Source organism: Canis lupus, chromosome 21 (genome assembly GCF_003254725.2).
Source record: "Canis lupus dingo isolate Sandy chromosome 21, ASM325472v2, whole genome shotgun sequence".
Taxonomy (NCBI): Eukaryota; Metazoa; Chordata; class Mammalia; order Carnivora; family Canidae; genus Canis; species Canis lupus.
Window position 1 is genome coordinate 48,474,075 of NC_064263.1, and position 24,583 is coordinate 48,498,657.

General features: G+C 44.2%; 2 protein-coding genes across 2 annotated transcripts in view; both read right to left on the reverse strand.

The window, feature by feature from the left end:
* CCDC34 (coiled-coil domain containing 34) overlaps positions 1-12,376 on the reverse strand; it is a 90,956-nt gene extending 78,580 nt beyond the window's left edge. Inside the window, exons 1-4 of the mRNA XM_035703898.2 lie at positions 12,311-12,376; positions 9,203-9,276; positions 7,598-8,806; positions 2,664-2,799 (exon numbers count right to left, since the gene is read on the reverse strand). Of these exons, the coding sequence (XP_035559791.2) occupies positions 2,664-2,799; positions 7,598-8,806; positions 9,203-9,276; positions 12,311-12,376 (1,485 nt within the window). The remainder of the gene's footprint in view (positions 1-2,663; positions 2,800-7,597; positions 8,807-9,202; positions 9,277-12,310) is intronic.
* Positions 11,611-24,583, reverse strand: part of LGR4 (leucine rich repeat containing G protein-coupled receptor 4) — a 100,358-nt gene continuing 87,385 nt past the window's right edge. Inside the window, exons 11-18 of the mRNA XM_025459813.3 lie at positions 22,826-22,897; positions 21,596-21,661; positions 20,825-20,896; positions 19,090-19,161; positions 18,677-18,802; positions 17,670-17,785; positions 17,329-17,412; positions 11,611-14,652 (exon numbers count right to left, since the gene is read on the reverse strand). Coding sequence (XP_025315598.1) covers positions 13,376-14,652; positions 17,329-17,412; positions 17,670-17,785; positions 18,677-18,802; positions 19,090-19,161; positions 20,825-20,896; positions 21,596-21,661; positions 22,826-22,897 — 1,885 coding nt within the window. The 3' untranslated portion in view covers positions 11,611-13,375. The remainder of the gene's footprint in view (positions 14,653-17,328; positions 17,413-17,669; positions 17,786-18,676; positions 18,803-19,089; positions 19,162-20,824; positions 20,897-21,595; positions 21,662-22,825; positions 22,898-24,583) is intronic.

A 24,583-nucleotide genomic window follows, 5' to 3' on the forward strand; every position in this document is an offset into this window, starting at 1 on the left:
TTACGTTCACTTAGCCCTCATGACAACACTAGGAGGTGAATATTATTCTTCTCCCTCTCATTGATAAAGAAGTTGAGGCACAGCTAGGTTAAGCATATGCCCAAGATCCAAGTTTTGAATCCAGGAAGCTCAAGCATTTCTGCTTTTAGCCACTTCACAATTGCCTAACATCTGGTTTATAGATAAAGAGCCTGGGGCTCAGAGAAGTTGGGTAACTTTCTCAAGGTCACAGAATGGCAAGGATAATTTCAGCCTTCTTCTGTGTGACTCCAAAGCCCAGACTCCCTTATGAATTTTTTGTAATTTAATTAACTTTTTATTGTATGCCGACTCTAAAAATGACTTAAAGTGGTCCTCTTATCCTTATTATAACAAGTGAATTCTAGTGAGGTTAGAGATAAAGCTAACTACAATAAACTGAACTCCACTTTATCCATGGCTCACTGTATCAGTGTTTTCCAAACTGTAAGTCTAAAGCCAATTTAGTTGGGACACCTGGGGGGCTCAGCAGTTAAGCGCCTGCCTTCCGCCCAGGGCGTGATCCTGCAGTCTCAGGATAGGGATCGAGTCCCACATGGTGCTCCCTGCAGGGAGCCTGCTTCTCCCTCTGCCTGTGTCTCCACCTCTCTCTCTCTCTCTCTCTTTCTCTGTGTCTCTCATGAATAAATAAATAAATCTTTAAAAAAAAATAAAACCAATTTAGTGGGTTATGATTGGCCTTTAAAAACAAAACATAAAAGGAAAGAAAGAATAGCATACCAGGTTTTGCACAAAATTAAGACATTTCAGATACATACATGTATGGATTTGTGTGTGACATGAAACAAAGCAGATTTTTCACCATGAACAAAATGTTTTGAAAGCTACTACACTAAATAATGTAATTGGTAATGTTGAAACTTGAGGCTAAGATAGGAGTCTGGGGTCTCAATAATACACACTAATTCTGAAAATAAAAAACCTTCAAGAAGGCTATGAATAACAATGATATCAGTAACAACACTAATAAAACACCACCAGTCACCATATTTCGTCTCATTTAAACCTCACAAAAATCCTGTGACATAGGTATTATTTTTATTCTTATTATACAGAAAGGAAATTGAAGCAAAAAAGCTTATACAAGCCTGCCTGGCATCAAATCTTAAGGTCTTTCTCAAGCCCTGTGCCCTTCCAAAGGAAAGGAGTTCTGTGCACTTTTCCAGGAACATATTTTTTTAGAATGCAAATATCATGCAATAAGGGAAATAGAATGCACTGACTTCTACAATCATTTGAATCATGCCAAGCCTCCTAAATATGTGACTGCCTATCTGGTTCAAAATCCATCCCAGAAATAACTAGTTTCAAAACTGATATGAAAAATTTATTTCAAGGAAGATCATGAATGGCAAGGCTTTTAGATCTAAGGATTTTTATGGCAACATAATTACTAACAGATTAACTTAAATATATGAAAATAGGGAACCAATTAACTATATTCTAATATACATCTGATACATTTTTAAAAGGTTCTATTTATTTAATTGAGAGGGAGGGAGAGAGAGTGCGGGGGAGTGTGGGGGGAGGGGCAGAGAAAGAGGGAGAGGGAAAGAGTCTCAAGCTTACTCTACTCCCAGTAAGGAAGCGTGATGTGAGGCTCCATCCCGCAACCCTGAGATCAGGACCTGAGCCGAAATCAAGAGTCGGACACTTAACCGACCAGGCCACTCAGGCACCCTCTATCTAATACATTTAAAATATATTTTAATAGTCTTAGCCAGCCACTCAGAAATAATGTTGTAAAAATATTTAATGATATAGAAATATATTAACAGTGTTACAGGCAGGAAAAAGTTACCAAAAAGTTTGATCCTTGTTTCATTAGAAATAAGACCTACTCCTCACCATTCAAATCTACTTGGTTCCTGTGATCAGATAGGAAGAATTCAGAGAGTGAGTCTGGATACTAGGGGACGCCAAATCATCCCAATCTACTCAGTTGCTAGGTTCCCAACAGTAAATATAAGAGTTAAAAAAATGAAGGATTCATGTGATAATGTATCTCACACTACTTTTTGAGTTTCGAGAGTGAGAGTTCAGAGACAATCACAAACACAGAGATGTCCATCAGCGAGACACAGCGGCACAGAGAACTGAAAAACCCTGAAAGCCCAGCAGATTCCCATCCCCCCACACTCACCCGCTCTAGGGCTCAGCCTCTGAGTAATATGGGGGTAGATTCCAGTCTCTATTTCAACTTTGGTTTCTCTTTCTTAGGAATTTTACCAAGTAAATATAGTTGCATTTACTTTAGTTAAATGTACATATGTGAAGCTCCATTTTATGTGTCTTCGTATAACGTTTATAGATGTTTTTTAATATACACAAAAGAAAATCTGGAAGGAAGCCTATATGCAATAATAGTAACCATTTTTATCTTTAGGTGGTGAAATCAGAGATTCTAATGTTCTTAATTATGCTTAGTTGTATTTCCCAAATGTGCTTACAGTGAACATATGTTATTTCTACTAGAGGAGTTATTAAAATGGATCTAGCAAACTAATACAAACAAATGGAAAAATTTTGTTTTGAGGGATAATAACATTAACATTTTAATTCTGACAGCAGCTCTAATATGTGAACTCATAAATTAAGCAAAAAAGGATTCTGCCTAGTTTTACCTCCAGTGCCTTCTGTTGCAGACGGTCACGTTCTTCTTTTTCTTTGCCAACAAACCACACTTCCCATGGTGTCAGGCGGCTCTCTGGTAGGTGCACCTGTTTCTGTTCTTCTTGATTATCTTCTGATTCAACCACACTATTCCAAAACAGGGGACACAAAGCATTTGTACTCAAAACTCTTTGGCTTCACAGTCAAAATCACTTAACCAGGCAGCAAAAGCAAAATTTAATAACAGATTTACAATACTGTGATTTTTATAAATGCATATGTATGAATTATACACAAACATACACTTGGAAAATCATAAACAGGAAGTCCAATATTTGAATTGGTTTATCTATCAAACTGCCTTGGAATTCCTTCATCTTCTAAAATCACATTACTTAAAAAGTCATTGGGATAACTCACACCCAGTCCATTTGCCTCAATGACAATAATTTTTTATTCTTAAAAATTTCTTGTCTGGACAACTAATTACAACGCATGATCCTAATCATACCCTGGAGCAGACTTTTCCCTTTTCCTCAAATAAATAGTTCAGGGGGAAAAAAAGAATATATATATATATATATATATATATATATATATATACACACACAGAATAATAAAGCAAATATGTTAACAATTAAGGATTCTGGGTGAAGGGTGAACAAAAATTCCATTTTTTTTAAGATTTTATTTTTAAGTAATCTCTACACCCAGCGTGGGGCTCAAACCCCGAGATTAAGAGCGCCATGCTCTGCGGACTGAGCCAGCCAGGTGCCCCAGAAATTCTCAACTTTTCTGTAAGTTTTAAATGGTCTTGAAATAAAGTCACAAAAAAATTTATGGCTCTTGTATTTTAATGTTTTAGTTGACTGCCTTTCGCCAATTCTTCAGACACGGGGTCCACGACTCCCCGTTTCTGTTCCCTCATCTCCACTATGCACCTGCTGGTTGTCGCTTCTGGGCACGCGGATAACCACTCACTCAAGCTCAGGAGAAGGGCGGGTGCGGGGAGATACTGGGCCTCAGCCAGACACACAAGCCTCATAAAACTGAGCAAAAGCAGAACCATTAGGACCCAAGAAAAGAAAGGTTGTTCAGGGCCCAAGGTAGCTCTAAAGACTAGGTGTTTATAAACTCAGCTCCTCTGCCTCTTTAACATTCCTGCTTCAGGCAACCAACAGCCTTTCCCACTGCTCGGCATGACTTTTCCTACCTCGTAGCTTCAGCTTAGTCACTTTCTTTTGCTGCTCTTTCTCCACCCATCCATGTCCTTCTGCAACTTCTATTCCGGTGGAAAGGGGACACTGTCGATGTGTTGTTTCTCGCAGGTATCTTCCCTTCCCCAGACTTTATCTGCTCCCCCTGTCTCAACAACTATCACCAGGTGCTGATGATCAGTCATTCCAGGGCAGCTCTTTCTCCCTGAGCTCTAAACTTATTTCCAACTGCTTGATAGACAGCTCCACTTAAATATCAACCAGTGACAACTGAGCCTAATCATCTTCTACCCCCTACCCACTACCTTGTCCACCAAGAAAAATTTTACTCTTCCTCTTATAACCCTACATCAGTGAAGAGTACCCATACCCACCCAGCTAGCCGTGCCAGAAACCCAGCCCTGTGACTCCTCCGGTGCCCTCTCCACTTTGACTCCCCCTACCACACACGGCCACATGACTACTAGTCGGGTCTCTTCTACTTCTTTCCATTTTCTCAAGCCATTCTCCTCATCTCCAACCTTACAACCACTGTCTGGACGTAACTGGCCTTTCTTCCTGTTTCAAGCCATTTTCCACAACTGTTGCCACATCCACCTTTTAAATGCATCCTTCTATCATGTCACTCTACCTCAAAGTTCTTCTGTGGCTCCTCTGCCCACAAGATGAAGCCTAAACCCCACGGCCTGACACCCACGAATTAGCTGCTGCCTATTTTCCCGGCTTCTTCCTATGCCACTGGCTGATCTGGACTATTTCAGTTTTGTTGAACTTAAGCAGACTGATGAAGGGCCATGCCCTCCGCAGCTTTGTCTAAAACTGAACTGCTTCGACCTCCTTATGTATCCGTGCGAGAACTTAGGTTTGGGAGTAAAACATTCAGGGTAAATCCTTACATGCTTCCTCCTGGCTAAGTCCATTTCTAAACCTAGTTGGGCCTCTGTTGTCACCTGTAATAATGGTGTAGCAGCGGAGGCTACCTCACAGGCAGTACTGCACAAGACAATCTACGCTAAAGTACGCAGAGGGATTCTGGGCACTTAGTAAGCATCTGACACACGTCATTTAGTAGGAGGAGGAGGACGATGGCTAATTGCTATTCTCCCTTCCAGATTCAACTCAGGCATTAATCTTTATTGCCTCACAGTAAAACTCTGCAAAAAAAATCTGGACTAAGTGCCTCAGTCTTTCCATAGTTTGTTCATCTCTGCCATAGGCTTTGAATCTGTACAAACAGAAAGCATGTTTTAACTCATTTTTTTATTTCAAGAGCCTAGCTTAGGGCCTAGAATATATTAACCTCCTAAAAAATATTTGTTGAAAGAACGTAAGTGTTTTATGTTTTTTTTTTTTTTTCAAATGACCTTTTAGGGGCACCTGAGCGGCTCAGTTGGTTAAGTGTCTGCCTCCTGCTCAGGTCATGATCTCGAGGTCCTGGGATCAAGCCCGGCTTTGGGCTCCCTGCTCAGCTGGGAGTTGTTTCTCCCTCTCTCTCTGCCCCTCCTCTCTCCCTCTCTAATAAATAAACAAAATCTTTAGAAAATGACATTTAAAAATTTAAAAAAAGATTTCATATATTTATTTGACAGAATTAAAGAGAGTGCAAGCAGGGGGACCAGCTGGCAGAAGAAGAGGGAGAAAGTGGCTCGATTCGGGGCTCAATCCCAGGACCCTGAGATCATGAACTGAGCCGAAGGCAGAAGCTTAACCGGCTGAGCCACCCAGGCATCCCTAAAAAACGACATTTTAAATATTAGACTCCTTAACATTTTTAACAAATGACAACATATACACAACCAAACGTATAGCATATACACTACAGCTCTAGCCATAATCAAGAGAGGCTTGATAAGCAGCTTTTTATGACTAAGATACTTATTAAAGCACGGTCTTCCTAATGGATACAGTGATATAAAAACCAGGAGAGAGCTGAATAAACAGAAGGCCCAAGGCATATTATAAAAGACTCTAGGAAAATACTTGTCATCCCCTCTGAAGTCAACGGTGAGCTTCGTCTCCGTCCTTTCCGACACACCTGAAGGTCCATGCATCCTCTCAGCATGGCTCTATGTGCACCTCAAACACCCGGAGCTCACATCACCATGAGCCCCTGATGCCTGCCTGCGTCTGTCTTTGTGGCAGATGAAGAGCGCACAGAAGGCGTAAAGTCCCACACGGCTCTGCATGTATTCCCGGTCCCCGGAGAGCACGCTCACCACCGGGGACTGGGACTAGGACTGCAGCCGAGGCCGCTGGCCGCCTCCTCTCATCATGCCCCAACCGTCCAGGGCGCCAACTAAAGGTGAGAGGAAGGGAGGGCCACTGAGGAAATTCTGTGAATGTGGATCTTCCCTGCAAGGAAATGCTAGGTTTCGTGAAGCACCTGGAGACAACGGCTGCATGTATCTGTTCTCCAGGAGCAGGAAGGACCCAGGCATCTGCACTCGCTGCACAGAAGGCCGGTCACTCCTTCACTCTTTCCGGGCTGCATCCTACCTGTTCCCTTGGATTCACGGCGGATGACCCGGGATAAGGCAGTGGTGAGGAAGGCAGCCTGAGCCCTGGGATGCCACCAGCTTACTGGGCGACAGACAGTGAGACCAGAAATCTGTTTGGCTCTTCTCCTGAGCTCTGTCTGGTTAGGGCTTTGGCTCCTGGAAGCTCATGCAAGGTCTCGGCGGCTGAGCTGTGGTTTTGACAGCCATCGTGCCAGGGACTGATAGCTCAGCAGGGTCCAGGCTGCTCAGTCCTGTTGGTCGGGCTCAGGAGGTATGTTCCAAAGCCTTAAAATAATTCTAAGAATCTTTGGGACCAACTTGATCCTGAAGAATGCCTGTGAAGACCCACATGAAAATGGAGTCCCGCAGCCCCATCATCGAGCTCTCCTACCAGGCTGATCAGAGGCCTGTTGCTGTTGCTACAACAAGTCCGGCCGGTGGCTTGCGTGGTTACCCCTACCGACCTCCATTCCCATCAAGGGACCTACTTTTACTTTTCACTGTTAAGAGGCTCCCTGCTGTCGCTGAGTCGCTTCACATGGCTCTGGCCACTCGCTCCGGGTAGGAACGCTTGGCACCGGAGGCGCTATGTTGCTGCTTGCACACGCAGCCCGGGCTCTGCGCTCCGTACGTCTGTGGTCTCCTGTCCTGTGCCTTGCACCGCGGGACAGTCAGAAACCCGGCACTGCGCGGATGCCTTCCGGACGTGGCGAAGGAGTCCCGGGCACTAGGGACCTACCTTACCAGGCCCCGCTCCGAAAGCCACTCCCGCAGGGGCAGCCCTGGTTCTCACGTCTCTGTACCCAGGCCCGGGCATGGAGCGCGGGGAGGAGAGGGGGCAGGGTCAGCAGGCCTCACTGCTAGGCCCGGCCCTGCTAGAACCAGCCACGTGTTGGGGGCAGCCCGGGGCCAGGAGCAGCAGGCACCCGCAGGTACCTGGGCGCAGGGTGCACAGAGGTGCCCGAGGTGCCCGGGGGCGGGGCGCACGCGGAGGCCCACAGGTGCCCACAGGTGCCCGAGGTGCCCGGGGACCGAGCGCACGCGGTGGCCCGCAGGTGCCCGGGGGGCGGGGTGCACGCAGGTGCCCGCAGACGCCCGCAGGTGCCCGAGGCGCCCGGGTCGGGGTGCACGAGGAGGCCCACAGGTGCCCGCAGATGCTCGCAGGTGCCCGAGGTGCCCGGGGCGGGGTAGGGGGGTGGGAGCACGCGGAGGCCGCAGCCGGGCGGTTACCTGGCGCTCCCGCGGAACCGCAGGCCTCGCAGGGCGGCCACCTCCACCTCCAGCTCCACCTGCACCCCCGCCTCCGCCTCCGCGCCGGCCCCATCCTCCGCGTCGCCGTCGTCCGAGTCCAGCGGGCAGCTCTGGTGGCCGAGGGGCGACAGGAGCGACAGCGTGGAGTCGCTGCGGCTCGGCGGGCCCTGCCCCCCGCCGCCCGCCCCCAGCACGGCCGCGGCGCGGGAGGACGGAGGCGGCGAGCCAGGCCCCCAGCGTCCGGCCGCCCACATCGGGGCCGCCACCTCCAGGCCGGCGGGGCGGCGGGCGGGCGCTCCCAGCAGGCTCCGCGCGCCGGCCGGCGTCAGGGGGCGGGGCGCGCTGCCATGGCGACGCGTGCGGGCCGCGGGGCTTTGTGGGGCGGCGGCGGGCGGCGGGCGGCGGGTCCCTCGGCCCCCGCCTCGCTCCACCGCGCCGCCCGACTTTCCCCGCGCTGCGCCGGGCACCCGGGGTGCACGTGGGGGACGGGCTTCCGCTGCTGCGCGGCCCCGCAGGGTGACGGCCCGAGTGCGCCCTGGGCTCTGCGGCCAAGGGGCCCTGCAGCTGCGGGAGCGGCCGCCCCGCCGGCGACCCTGCCCGCCTCCCGCACCTGCCCGCCCCCCCCGCACGTGCCCGCCTCCCGCACGTGCCCACCCCCCCCCCGCACCTGCCCGCCTCCCGCACGTGCCCGCCCCCCCGCACGTCCCCGCCCCCCGCACCGTGCCCGCCCCCCCGCACCGTGTGCACAGTGCCCGCCCCCCACACCTGCCCGCCTCCCGCACGTGCCCGCCTCCCGCACCTGCCCGCCTCCCGCACCGTGCCCGCCCCCCGCACGGGGGCGCAGCCGCAGTACTGTGTGACCCCGGGGGGGCCTCGGGAGGAGCGTGTGCCCCCAGGTCCTGGGCCAGGCACGCAGGCAGGCGGGAGGAGGCGGCGGACGACGAAGCCGGTGCCTTCCTCCAGCGCCCGAACTGCGGCTTCTGCGCAGCCCGAATGCGCGCTCCCGGGGCCCGGAGCGGCGCGGACGCAGGCGGGGGTCGCGCCCAGCCCCCGCGGCTGACCCGCCTTGCGAAGCCCCGGCTGCCGTCTACACCCGCAGAACAGGACGCAGGACGACGAGATGCGCGGGAGGCGCAGCGGCCCGCAGCGCTGTGGAGCAGCACGTGGCTGACACGGTCTCGGTGCGCCCTTAATTTGGTGAAGATCGGCAATCACGACAAAATGAAAACGGGAGGAAATTGGACCAGTTTCACCGAGTGATAAAATTGATGAAGAAATGAAATGCCTTCGTGGGTCACATTCTCTCCCCCAGTTACTCGGTTTTGGCAAATCTGGCTAAAACCGCTTGGGAGAACCTTCCCGGAATCAGTAACAGCATCGAAAGGCCAAGGGCCCCTCCAGGGCTTCATAGGAAACTTAACGTGGGCTCTTCCCAAAGACAGGCCCGAAGCAAAATAGGAAGGAGCACAAGTCCTAGTTTAAAAAAGGACCTGGAAAAAATAAATACAATAAAATAAAAATAAAAATAAAAAAAAATAATAATAAAGGACCAGGATTCGAACCAGTGATTTTCCTCTTACTCACTGGGTCTCCTTAAACAAGTGTTCAGAAGCTGTGAGAATTAATGCGATAATAGGACTGGGAGGCAGGTTCTTCCCCTGTTGCAAAGCAGTGAGTCAGGACTTAGGAAAGCCAAAGTTTCTGGCACAGGACGTGACCGAGAAAACAGTAAATGATAAATTGGGTCGTTTAAACTCCCAAACTTGCACTTCTCACCCTCTTGGTGTAGGAAGCTAAGAGGTCGTGCACCTCTCTGCCTCCTCAAAATGTCTCACAAAACAAAGGATGTCCTCTCCTTGATGCCTCAGCATCCTCGTGATGACCAAGCCCTGCACTAGCTGTGGCAGCACTGGGACTCCCCACGCAGCAGTGCATGGGCCTGGTGCTGCTGCTGGAACACGATGGAGTCCCACGGTCTCCCTTCTTGCAGGGCCTTGTCATTGCTGAGACGCCGAGGCCATAATCAAGTTGGGTAGAATTTTTTTTAAAAATTTCTTCTTTTGTTTATTTGAGAGACAGTACGAGGGTGGGGGGCTTGAGGAGAGGGACAACAGACTCCCCGCTGAGCCGAGGTAGGGGGGCTGGATCCCAGGACCCTGAGATCATGACCCGAGCTAAAGGCAGACACTTTACAAACTGAGCCACCCAGGCGCCCCTCAAGTTTGGTAGAATTATATATAAACGTATAAATAAGCTTAAAAGGAGGCCTCTCCCCTTAAGTTTGTGGATATTAATTTAGTAACTTCTCACTACTCATTTTTTTTTTTTACTTTGACAGTATATATTTGAGATGAATTTATATTTTTTGCTAGCTTTGTAAAACCTTGTATAGAGTAACTTTGGCTTAAAAATCCCTGACTTTGTTACAAAAATAACACCGTTAGCCTTGTAGCAATATATTAAGCAACTTAAAAATTTGTCCCTGGACATATTGAAATATTTACAGATGAAACATGTCTTAGGTCCACTTCAAAATAATTCAAGGGGCATGTGTCCCCTGAGTAGCGCGGTGGGTGGGGCGTCAAATCTCAGTTTCGGCTCAGGTCATGGTTTCAAAGGTCTGGGCCCGGGCCTGTGTCTGGCTTTGTGCTCAGCAGGGACCCTGCTTAAAACTGCCCCCCCCCCCAAATAAATAAGTAAATCTTTAAAAAATAATACTAATCCAAGGGGGCATACGAATTAGAAGGAGCTAGTGAATGGGGTGGAGTTGAAACAAGACTTACCCTGTGCTGTTGATAATTGCCACATTTGGGTGATGGGTACCTGGGCTGAAGGCCGAAGGGATGGGAGGAGTAATTATACTATTCTCCTTTTTGTTATGGGAATTCCAGACATATACTTAAGTTTAAAACAAATGAACGAAACCAAAAAGCTAGGTCTCAAATTAAGAGGCACTGGGTGCTGATTTGGTTTCTAATTTGTTGTGTGTGACTTAGGTATTCACTTAAATTTCATCAAGCTGCCTATTTTCTCATCTGTAAAACAAGGGCTTCATGATTGTGAATATTTAGATCTAAGCATTTGGGCAACTGACTACATTTGGTAACAAGTGGGATTTTAAATTGTTTGCTTTTATCTATTATTTATTTTTTAAAAGAGGATTTTTTTAAAGATTTATTATTATTATTATTTTTATTTTATGATAGTCACAGAGAGAGAGAGAGAGAGAGAGAGGCAGAGACACAGGCAGAGGGAGAAGCAGGCTCCATGCACCGGGAGCCCGACGTGGGATTCGATCCTGGGTCCCCAGGATCGCGCCCTGGGCCGAAGGCAGGCGCCAAACCGCTGTGCCACCCAGGGATCCCCTATCTATTATTTATTTTTAGGTAATTGCTACATTCAACATGGGGCTGGAACTTACAACCCAAGATCGCCAGTCGCACACTCCACCCACTAAGCCAGCCGGGAGCCCCAATCATTTATTGTTGTTGTTTTTAAGATTTTATTTCTAAGTAATCTCTACACCCAATGTGGGGCTCAGACCCAAGACCCTGAGATCGAGAGTGGCACGCACCGCCTACTGAGCCAGTCAGCCCCCTCCTCCCTCCGTCCAATCACTTGCTTTTCAATAAAGATCTGTTCTCTTAAATTTCACAATTTGTTTTCCATGTGTAGGGTTCAGACTTATCTCTAAATTTCAGCAAAGTGTTCTTCAAACATTTCTTCTAATACTCTTCACTCAAAAAATGTTTTAATTTGCTTACTTTAACGTTAAGCAGATTCATGATCATACCTCGTTACACATTAAGGCAAAACAGATTGCCAGATTTCTAGAACTTCAGTAATTCAAAACACTGCGTATCATAGTGTATCTCCCACTACGTCTACAGCACAATTTACCACATAGTTTACGTATCTGCTATTCTATATTTTAAATGAATGCAAAGTTTTATGTGACTTGACTTTTGGAGAAAGAAAAACCTTTAGTTACATTTTTTTTACCAAGTTATGATTTAATATTTATCAGATGTGTAAATATACAAACATGATAGCAACTTTAAAAACTTGTGAATAGTTGGCCTTACAAAATTACAACACACTGTAAATAAATCCCTCCCGCATTTTATACAAACTACATGATTTTGATATACAAAGATTCTGTTTTTATTACACGGACAATGTACAACCAAGACTATTTACAATGCAAAAAAGTATATAAACCACAATTTAACATTCTGCTACTGGCAGCCACTATAGTTTAGGAGGTAGCTTTAATTAAACGAAATGAACAGAAGCCACATTTCCCAACTTGTGTTCTAAAAATAATTTACATAAGATAAAAATTCATTATATGCACAGTATATACAGTTTAATTATTAAACTGCAATCTAGCTTAATGTCTTTTAGTATATCCTGAATAACTAATATGGCAGTGGGTTTGCTATCGATTTAGCATATTGTTCAAAAAACATACTGAACATTTATGACTTTAAGACTCCACATAGCGACATGTCAAAAGTCCGTAGATAAGAATCAAGTAAAAATTCTAATTGCTGAAGACACAGGCCTAAGCTTATTCATTTTTTTCTTTAATAAAACATTTGTTTTGTCTCGCAAGAACACAGCATCTGAACTGTTGCATAGGCTCTTCTGTATTTAAATCACAGTAAGGAAAAACTATATGGAAGCTACCTTGTAATAGCACAGGTTCCGGAGAATCCAGCTCACTAAGAAATAATTATAAGTGCTTTGCGTCATAATTACTCCCAATTTCTTCCAAACTGATACAATAATTTACCACTGTTTACCTTCTGTGTAGTTCACACTCTACGTAGACAACATACCAACAAAATTGGAAGATGTTGGTACAGCCAATGACATTAAGAAATGTTTATTCATGAGAACATCCCACGGAGCCATCAAATCCCTCAGATACTACTGAAATCCCATATTAGTTAGTAGCTTATCCAAATCTCTACCAAACCCACACAACAATTAGTCCTTTACTTTTTTCTAGTGTGGTCACAAGACATAGAGGAAAAAAAATCACTGTGATCTCACCAAAGAAATGTGTAATGACTGAAAACAAAAGTTGAGCTATTCTTTAAGAATCTAACAGTTGTTAATATTGTTTTAAAAACATCTCCAGGTTTTAGGTTTATAAGTCAAACAAAATTTATGATTCTATTATGTCAAAGATGGGACCAGAAAATGCAATAAGGTGACGATGCCTATTCCTCTACTCTCACAGCTCTACCTGGGAGACAATCCCTTTTTTTTGGCCCTGCAGTAAGTTGTCCTGAGATTAATAATGCAACATTAGGTAAAATGAGCAGGATTTTTTTCTTAGTTACATAAAATCACATTTTAAAATATTCTTAAAAAAATATTAACAGCTGTTCTTCATCTTGTGCTTAATTCAGAGATAGGTATCAATTTGCTCCTTATGGATCAGGAAAGCCTAATGTTATATTGCTACGATACACACAAAATCTTTTCAAGTTACAAATTGGTTCCAAAGAGACCACACATTGCTTGGACATTGCATTTTTTTTTTTTCATCGATTGACAGTTTAGGCACTTGTTCTTCGAAAACGTCTGGTTTAAGAAATAAACTGCCACCCTCTCCTCCTTCTAAGTGACACACCAGGCAGTGATCACAGAAGTGCTTCCCAGATGAAAGATGAGACTAGGGTTCAGTCTATAAATGCTGGGATTTTGGTTCATGGGGGGGGAAACAGTTACAGACACATCAGTTCAGTCTTTAACTCGTGGTAGATTGTAAGCATAGCGCACCAAAGGGAATCCTCGACTCTGATAGAAGCAGGCTCGTCCACAGGCCTGCACCTGGTCAGAACTGTCGGAGACGAAGGAGTCTTCTTCATCCGCATAATCGGAGTGGGCCGATTGCGTGCCACAGTCAGACCAATAGCTGTCTGGTCTTTGGCAAGAACCCACGGCCAACGCAGGACAGCTGTGTGATTTTATTAAGTGTTTGCAGGACACTGGCTTTGTCAAAAGAAAGGATTCACAGCAGTCACACACAGTCAGGTTACCCTGCAAATGCGAGTACATGCCACAGTCATAGTAGAAATCCTGGTCCACACAGCCTGCTTGGCTACTGATGGAGACTGACACCGAGCCGCTTTTCTTGGTGATGTGTCGCTTCAGTAACTTCCAGTCTTCTTTAAACTTTGGGTTGAAGAAAACATAGAGGACTGGGTTCAGGCAAGCGGGCAACGGGAAAAATATCAGCGTAACAGACTTCATTATTTCAGGGCTGATGGAGATTGCAGTGATCAACGGCGCAAATGAGAAAAACGCAACGGGGCAGAAAAAGATGCAATTGGTGAAGATGAGCCAGGCGACATGCTTAATCATGCTAGAATGCGAGTTCTCTGAAAGGTCCTCTTTTTCCAGGTTGCAGTAAAGTTTTGTGTAGATAATGGCCATTAATAAAAATGCTAACGAGTTTAATAGCACTAAGGTTACAGTAAATCCTAACGAGGGCGTTTCTCCTGTGGGGAATGGCAAGCACAGGGGTGATGCAGAGTATTCCCCTCTATGGAAAAGTGGAAAACAGCCTGCCGCTGCAGCTCCCAGAAAAGCAAAAAGGGCAGCAATCCGGAACTGTTTCAGATGATTGCTTTTCCCATTTTTCATCATATCTTTGACAGATAAGCTTCTTTCCACAGCTGCCAACATCAATAGAAATATGGCACTTTCTGAGGAGAAAATAGCAAGGAACCCCGCTATTCTGCACCCACTGCCGATCTCCCACCAAATGCCAAATTCAGCAAACCTGCCCCAGGACACGGCATCCAGAAAAGTTAAGATGCCGGTGTAAGCTCCCATGAATAAGTTGGATACAGAAATCAGGCCTATGAACAATTTGGAGGAAGGCAGAGATGAACAAGAGGCAAATGTGGTTATAATGACAAGCAGGTTGAAAGACAATGCGACCAAGAAAATGAACCACACAGTAAGACGGATCATCCAACTTCCCAGTAAATATTCACAGGGCTTAAAAGCACCTAAAACAAGAGAGAGAAATAAAAGACAATTTAGAAAACACCATATTCCCATATGCTATAGGTTCAGAGAAAAACTAAAGGCAGTCCATTTAGGATAATTAAATCTGCTACCAAAACTGAATTGAACCAAATTTTTAAAATTACTGTTTCTTAGCTATTCTAGTCATTGGACTAGGCTATTTATTAAATATTCAGTAAAGCCATACAGGGATATGCATATATATATATATATAGTACAGTGTCTTATACGTGAAAAGTACTTGGTAAACTGAAGGCGTGGAATCACATAAACTAGGGTTTTTTTTTTTAAATTTTTAAAAAGATTTTATTCATTTATTCATGAGAGACACCCAGAGAGAGGCAGAGACACAGGCCGAGGGAGAAGCAGGCTCCCTACAGGGAACCCGATGGGGGGACTCGATCCCAGGACCCCGGGGTCACGCCCTCGGCTGAAGGCAGGTGCCAAACCGCTGAGCCACCCAGGTGACCCTAAACGAGGGTTTTAATTTAGGGTTCATAACTTGCTGCTCTTGAGAAAGCAGCTTAACCCTCTACATTTCATTTTCTCGCTCCTGGATAATAATGCCTAATTCACAGCACCATGTAGCTTAAGTAAAATTATATACATGAGGTACCTAAGCAGGTCACTAGGTACATTGTTGGCCTTCAATGAATACGAGGTCCTTTTCTTCCTCCTTCCTAGTGCTGATACAGCTTTTAAAAACTATTAATCTACACATATGTATGTATATGACTATTTTTTCCCACATTTCTTATGACTTTCAAGGGCAACCTGATGAAGTAGGTGAAGATAGACATTATTATACCCACTTTTCATCCAGAGAAACTGAGATGTCAAAGTGTTCGATTGACCTGATAAAGGTTATTCAATAAGACAGTGGAGGGAGGGCAAAACCACGCTGGATGTTAAATGCATACGAAGCTATATCCACTGAGGCCCCGTGCAACTTACACTAGGATTGCAGGAACTAATTTAGTAACTAAATTGTATGTTCTAGTAACGGACTCCGGCAGGCTAGTTATGTCACAAATGACAGCTATTTTATTTTAAAATTAGTAAAGAAAAACGAAATGTTGTTTACAGAGCACAAGAAAACTATGTGTTACAGTTGCCTAAACACATGTTCTGATTTATCCTTCGGAACTGTCATGACCCTGGAGCTGTCCCATAAAACCATTTAGATCACTGAAACATTCACAGACCTAGCGAGCCAGCTCTGTAACGCCTATATCCCTGATTTCCAAATATCACAAGAACCTTTAAAAAAATTCTTTTGATCAAGTAATTAATATTTTTATTCTTCCCTCAGGGAATGTTAAGAGGAAGCTTTTGCTTTTCTCTCTGTATCTGAATTCATCCTCCTTCGAGGAAGGAGGGAGTAGGCTCCTCTGGCTTGAGAACAGGACACCCTTCTGCAAGTGTTTGGCAGGTGGAGGTACTTTCCCCTACAAGCCTGGGAAGCAGGCTCCACCCAGGTCTCTGTCTTTGAAAAGCTGCTGCGTCCTCTTGTTCTAACAGGAGGACCCCACGCGTCACTACCTCCTGCTTCTGACTGAGCCCGTGGGTGTCTGTGCGTAGTTACAACCGAGTGGGGAGGCAGGCCTGCCGCGGATCTCTCGGCTGCAGCTCCTTCAGGACTAGTCTCCCCTGTAACCAAGCTCTTCCCTTCCCATTGGGATGTCGGGTCCTTAGGCACATTCTCCAACACAAGGACCCCAGGAAGGCCGGGGAGGCAGCGAGCTGCACCCTCTTAACTTCCAACAATTCATTCAGAGACCAAATACATTGCCTAAACTGAAATGATCTTGCCAATTCCATTCGCTCATCTGGTCACCTTAAGCTCATTCTCCACAAGGCACTGTCCTAAGTATTAAAAAGAATACAAACACAGCCCCTTAAAAAGCTCACGATTCAGGGAGGCCAGGGGGCTCAGCTGGTTAAGCGTCTGCCTTTGGCTCAAGTGATGACCTTAGGGTCCTGGGATCCAGCCCCACATCAGGCTCCCTGCTCAGCAGGGGGTCTGCTTCTCCCTCTCCCTCTGCCCCTCCCCCTGCCTGTGCTCTCTCACTCACTCTCTCTCAAATAAGTAAATAAATAAAATCTTAAAAAAAAAAAAGACTCTACTTCATAGCACACAAGGTGGCCAACTATTTTTCTTTCACAGTAGAATTCCAAATCCATCTTCCCTGAGAGATGAGTCATAATCCAACGTTACGTCACAACCAAATATGCGGTCTCATTTTCGTAACTTTCCCAAGTCTACTAAAGTTCAATGAAATAGAGTAGAAAGAAAAGGAAAAGCAAGGTTGCATTAAAAGATATATATATAACACTAAAAATCCTTGCAGGTAGTAACTTTCAGAACTAGCCCTAGAGTTCAAGAAGCGCTCAGAAACTGCCTCTCCGTTTTGAATGCACACAACCTGCTGGAGAGCTTATGAACACCGAGACCCCAAGTCAGTGAGCCTGGGACCGAGCTTCTGTAAGAGATGCCTGAGCTCCTGGTACACAGACCACGCTTCAAGGCAGAGGCCTTATGACATCATCCAGTCCCACTCCTGTTACAAAGATCACATCTCTCCCCACAACTTTCAGATATGTTTGCCTAACATTCACTGAAAGCAAGAAACTGCGGTAAGATGTGCAGGGCATACCTGTGGAGGGCGTACAGTGGATAATTATTTGACTATGTTCTTCATTTTCTGCACTGCTCGTGACACCGGCTACATCGGTGGGACCTGAATAGATGACATGAACTGTGTTTAATTCAAGCTTTATGCAATCGAAAAGAACCACACTTTTCTGCAGTCTTCTCTCTTGTCCATGACCTAAGGTCAGCCTCCATGAGGCTTTGTAACATATTAAGGATGCCAGTAACACAGCAAATGCCATTTTCTCACGTATTTCATATCTGTCCTTCACAAACGATTACAATAGGAGAGACTTTAATCAGCGGCATCGAGAGTGTTCTGTTCTTAAAAGTACATGCACTTGCCTTTCTCCTTTGCCACACTGTGGTCTTGGAGGCTGGTATCTTCCGTGTTTGAATGTGCATACGAGTCACAACCCCAAAATGCACAACACTGATAAGCATATGGTACTGATAAAGACCTGGAAAAAATGGTAAGACCTACATTGAATAACAACCTCACACAGATGCTTTTGTTTTGTAGAAAGTACTTCCAGCTTTAAGAGCCCCGGGAGTCAGAAAGACCTGTCACATGCTTTAAACGCTGGCCACTAGCCTCTCTGGGGCCTCAGTATCCCCATCTGTGAAAAGACTCTGGTGTCAGATGACAACCCTGACTTCCTCTCTTCACCTGATATAAGCTTTTAAAAACTGATTTTAAAACAACCCATATTTAAAATTTAGCAGTAAAAAAAATAAAAAATAAAAATAAAATAAAATTTAGCAGTAATACAGCAGTTTAAAGTGAAATCTTATCAGACTCCTTTAACCCATGAATAAACCATGCCTAATTTATCATATGATACTCGTAGTTTCAGTTAAAAGTAATGTCTCAGATCATTTACAACTTTTTACCATTAAATGAATTTATTCTGTTCACAAAGTATAGTAAAAATATTTATTCTCTTCTCCCACAGTACTATCCGCAAGTCCTGTCTCTATTATATCAAAATGTCTTTGTGAAATATAGCATTGTGTCAGTTTTCTGTAGGTTCACATTTATGTGGTTCCTGCTACAGTGTTAGTGACAAATCTGCTGTAAAAAGTTAAAAAAAAAAAAAAAAAAAAAGCCAGTCTGATGAATGGCTATGTTATCTCCCTGACAGTCTCAAGGGCTCCAATTCATGATCTCAAAATCTAGGAAATAATGCTTGTGTTCTACTTTTTACCAAATTTGTGAGGACTGAGGTAGAAAATACTCTTAAATTATAGCCTCCCAGAAAATCTGGGAACCACAGCAAAAAACCAGCATACTCTATAATTTAGGGGCTCGCCATAGGTTCAACAAAAAAGAAAAATAAGCAAAAACACACCTGAGATTAACAAAATCTTTTGCTGCCAAGGCTTCTTTTAGCTTCAAGTTGCCAACAAGTTTCAGCTGATTTAGTCCACTGAGGCCTTCCGTAGGAAATGAAGTTAATTCATTGAAACTTATATCTCTGAAATGTGAATGAGAGCTCACATTAACTCCTAAGATGCAAGAACATCTGTACGTGTGTAAACATCATAAATATTAGAGCCCCAAGAGGAAGTTCAGCTGTGCTGAAACAACAGGCCTGGCATTCATATTGCCATCTAAGAAGGCATTACCCTATCAATGCAGGTTCGCATTTACGCAAGGGAGCAACCGAACAGGAAAATACTTCCGTAGGACAATGTTAAGACACAAGTTTCTGTAGATTATGCATCACCTTCACGGTATGACTGCATAAAATCATCAACTTACAGGTTAGTTATTGACCCAAGCTTGGCAAAAGCTCTGTTGTGAATTTCATGGATCTGGTTCCTACTCAGATCTCTGCAAGGGCAAGAGGAGCATGTTAATCTTTCCAAATAAATTCAAATTGCAGTTAGTTTGACTATACTTTGGAATCTGAAGTAGTCACAGTATCCCTGATAAGATAACAAATCTTATTAATCTTGTCCAACAACTTCGTGTTTATGTTCAATCCCTCCCCCCCTTCACGAAAATCTATTTCTTGGAATGGGTTCCGCGGCTCAGTAATTCTAGCTGGCATCTGTTTTAAAACAGTTGTGAATTTTCTCCACCTTATCATTCTGGTACCAGTTCAAAAATATAAATGATGTGATATAACCTTTGGCACTATTTAGTAGGCGAAGAAAAACTCAGCTCCTGACAAAGCTGAAAATAAAAACAGGTTTCATACTATTTGCCTTCTCAAAGGTCAGTGATAAGGCCCCCACGGAAGACAAACAATCAATATGTAAACAAGAGCATTCCAGAAGGGCTTCAGATATCATTCTTTTCCCCCTGAGCAGGAAATAAAAATCATATCAACACCAGAGCTGTACTATATTCAAAAACACACCCTGAGAAATTAGTAACACAGAGAAATAATCTGCAACCACACTTAGACGGAGCCTTGATGGAAATTCAGAGGCTGGATAAAGTCATTCCATTACGCATCTCCCAGATAACAGACAGCCGGACAAACTTGGTTCCGAATCATGGAAAGGCCAGCTTTTCATTGTTGTCGCTTATCAGCGCTCCAGAAGTGATGGCAGCTAGGAGCCAGCCCCCTTCCTCGCTACTGCCCAGACCCACACACGGCAAGCCTGTCAGGCACAAGGAAGGATCCCAACCTCTAACAAAATATTTTCTAGTAGAAAGCATTTTCAATGTCTTACTGGAGAGCTACTGGAAGATAGGATTCAATACATGTAATTTCACTCCATCTTCACATTTCCAAATTTGCTCTGTTATTTTAAAAATGCTCACTGTATTTCAGTGTGTTGTGTTTCCTGCACTGAGGTTCTGTGAAGGCGGGGACAAGGCCTGTCTTAGCCACCTCTCTATCTCCAAGTGCTTAATAGAGTATTTGGCACAAATACACACTCAAATACAAATACATTTTTTCCAATGAGTGCTTCTGCTGCATATTATTAGCCATATTTGTTATGATACATACCCCGGTGCAAGGGTCAGCAAATTTCTTGTGTGGAGGGCCAGGGGGTAAATATTTTCACCATTAGGTCATATGGCCCCTTACTAGTCAACTCTGCCACAGTATGGTAAAAGCAGCCCTGGACAACGCTTACACGAAAGGGCAAGGCTGTGTTCCAATAAAACCTAACTTGCCAAAATCGGAGGCAGGCTGGACCCTTTGCCTCTCGCTGCCCTAATGCACTTGCAAACCTCATTAGTACCACGAGAAAACAAACAAGCTCCATTTCTCAGGTTATACACACATTACGCTTTTTCACCTACCAATGTACGGTATCATAAATCAGCTAAGGTAAAAATTACTAAATAAAAAGTGAAAGGTTAAAAAAAAATACTGAAAGCAGATTATTGATAAAGCACCACGTGGTATAATTTGAACAATACTTATACATAATAAATTGCATCTTTAAGTGTATCACTTATGGGAATTATAATGTATTAATTTATAGGTGGACAAAAATTGTATTTGTTTCTAAATAATCAAAGAGAAACTTACAGGATCCGCAGAGAGACCAGGCCTTGAAAAGTACCTTCTTTTATTTGGTGGATCTGATTACGTTGCAGAGAACTAAAAAAAAATATATATATATATATATTTTTTGAATTTGAAAGAGAACATCTCTTCAACATTTTCTCAGTTTAAATTCCTGATTAACACTGATTGATCTCGTTGAAAGTAAAGAGAACTGCCATTTCCTCGGTTGTAACACCAAAGGGTTGGACTAATTGGTATTCCATCCCAATGGATACTGGGAATTAACGTGTACTAACTAAATTCCTTAGCAACCTCACTCAGGAGAGCAGGAAGGCCACATGGTAAAAAAAAAAAAAAAAAAAGGGGGACTCAGGACAAGACAACCATACCAAATGCTGTAGGAAGAAAGGGATCAGGAAAGGGAGAATGAACCCCCCTCCTCTCCCTGCTCCAAACCAACTTCCACCAGAGCTTATAGGTACACAGTAGGTGTCCACGTTTGGTTTCCCTCAATAGCCAAGAACAGGTTTTATTTGTGTGTTTTTTGGTGTACACAGCCCTCCGCCCATGAAATCTCACAGAATGCCCGATAAGTACCCAATATACGCTGGCTGCACGACCATACCTAGTACGATTTGACATTTATTCACAGGAACACTTGACTATACGCATGTCTTTCCTTAATATTTCTGAATTCTTAATAGTAAAGCCATTACTTAAAATAGAACATGTTCGTTCGATGAATCAACAATAAACCACAGCAAAAAGAGTATATATCAAAGACCCACTTACATTTCTTCCAGAGCATGGCAACCATCAAAGCTTGGAAGGTCTTTTATACTGTTGTAAGACAAGTCCCTTAAAACAACGAAAATTAACAAATTAATTTCTACGTTATCAGAATACTAAGTTAAAAGAGCTATACTCAGGAGTATCAAAGTATCAAATACTATACTTAGTATTTAGTAACAGAATACTAAATTAAAAGAGCTATACTCAGAGAGTCCAGGTAAGAAGATCTAAAATAAAGAGAGCGCTGAAAAAAAGCAACTATTTTTTTTTTCTTGTAACCTTCTAGAGTACCTTAGTGATAGAACAGGCTTAAGATTTGCAAACTTCATGTACATAATATTGAGTATAGACAATATAAAATATATTAAAAACACTTAAATTTTTTAAAAATTTTTAAATAAAATTAAAAAACATTAAGCATAGAAAAGAAATACATAAACATATAATATGGAAAATCCATAAAAATAATGTCTCAGTGGTAATTTATGTGGTTTTTAATTTATATCTTTATAGTACTGTTTATATGATAAATAATTTCTCTGTTGTTATTTAATAATAAAGCTGTGAAGAGTGGTATGCAGAGCTCGCATTTTCAGAAAAATTTTCTTAAATTTGAAGACTCAATAACTCAGCTAATCCCACTGCAGTGTTTCCTCAGTAGTGATCACGATGCTCGATGCTCCAGAGCATTTAATGATTTGCCTAATCAATCAGTCACTTATTTCGTTACTCTCTCCGCTGAATGCTTGTTAACAACTTAGTAACTTCATTGTTTGTTCTTGTGACATTTTGACATCCTTTATTTACTTTTAATTTCCAGGAGAGTTTAAAGTTTTTGGAAAGCTCCATGCTTAGCTGGTTCCTGACCCAAGAAAGATTTGGGCTCTGCTTAGGCTATGGATGAGAGAGAAAATTGTGGAGAGCTGACTCTCCTGAGGCATCTCGAAGAAGGACAGGGAGTCCAGGTAAGAAAAATACCAAGGAAGAGCCTGTCTGGTTTTACTCTGTTCAAAGTAAAAGTCACAAGATGTGTGACATCCATATAACCTTAAAACCAAATTGAAATATACATGACCGACCCAAAGGTCACTAAAAAACTGCTCATTTACATAAAGGGAACAAAGAAGACATAATTCTACACCTTAAAATCAGCCAATGAAAACAGCTTATCAAAAATAAAACTCGGTATAAAAAGAAAAGGTATGGGAAGGGAAGAGGGACCCGACTTACAAAGTCCTAAGCATCTTTTGTTCTTGGCACAAGTTACTGGATATGCTGCTTATCTTTGTGCCTGTCAAGGTCCTGTGGAAAAACATTGTTCATCTAAGAAATGGTCCCAAGTTGAGATGGTAAACAAAACGCGATTCTCACGTACACAAAGACACCCATGATTGCAGATGAACCAGAGTCTGTATCCCACCACCTACCGACTCCTTGAGGTCAGGCATGTGGGATTAGCCCTCCTTTATGGGTCTCATTTGCATAGGAAGGCCGAAAAGCTTGTGACACAAGATGTTGATATTGCCCAGACGACGAGACAAGACTGCCTTCTCACGTGGGCCAACGACAACGGTAATCCACGGCCACAGCCTGACTACAATCCCCTGCAACACGGCCTCACACCCAAACAGCCAAGGCAACTTAGCATCCTGCGCCCCGGACTTTGTTTCTGTGTTTTCAGGCAACCCAACTCACCATTCGGAAATGTCCTCTCTTCCCCGCTCCCTTTCCATGTTCCCACCTGCGGTCAACACCGAGTCCTGTGCTTTCCCCTTGGGGCTGCTTCCAGCATCTGACCCCCTCTTCACTGCTACTGCGGCTGCGCAGATCACGTGTGAAATGATGCACAGAGGGGTGGAGGGGTCTCAGGCCACACAGGGGGAACGCCAGTGGTGGTGAAGGTGTTCGCTTAGCAAGGGGATTATTCCCAGGGCCTCCTTGTGGTTCTTCCCATCTCGGGTCCCTGCTACCCTCCTCACGCCACCTGCTATAACATACTCAACACATCCTGAACAATCAAGTCTAAACCCCTGAGCCCTGTGTTCCTGACCTCTTTCTCTTTACCTCTTGGCATACGTGAAAACTGTAACATTAATGTGACCCCCTCTGCTAAGGCTCCTTGTGGCTGGAGACCCTTAGCCACCTCGTGCTTCTCCTGGCTGCCTGCAAGGTCAGCAAACGCTCGGACCCATACGTACCCCATTCACAGACCATCCACTGGGAAGATCTGCCATAACCACGTGTTCAATGTTCAAAGGCTGCCATTTTAACTGTGACCCAAATGATCTCCCCGACGTCTCCAGGTCACACCGCATTCCATTAAACACGTGCAAGTCTAGCTCTATATGATCCCTGAGGAAATGCTCAGTATTCCCCATTTTGCCTTTCTAATAGAAGACCCAACTCTGGGAAACCTGAGAGTATTCAATTTTGAAAATGTTACCCTTCCTGGGGATCCCTGGGTGGCTCAGTGGTTTAGCCCTTGCCTTCAGCCCAGGGTGTGATCCTGGAGTCCGGGATCGAGTCCCACATCAGGCTCCTTGCATGGAGCCTGCTTCTCCCTCTGCCTGTGTCTTTGCCTCTCTCTCTGTCTCTCTCTCTCTCTCTCTCTCTCTCTGTATCTCATGAATAAATAAATAAAAATCTTTAAAATAAAATAAAATAAAATAAAATAAAATAAAATAAAATAAAATAAAATAAAATAAAATAAAATAAAATAAAATAAAATAAAATAAAATAAAACGTCACCCTTCCTCCCTAAAGCTTCCTCGGACACCCTACATCAGCTGCGCCACTTGTGAGTTCCCAAAGCACTGCCTCAAATCTGGTGTTTGCTTACTGCCTTGTATTTTCAGTGAACTCCTCAGATCTAATATCCATATATATCCATCTCTATGCATGCCATTCACAGAGAGTGCAGGAACCAACGCAAACCCATCATCATCATCAAAAAGCACTGGCACCCCACGAGGAGGCCCGCGTGTTATT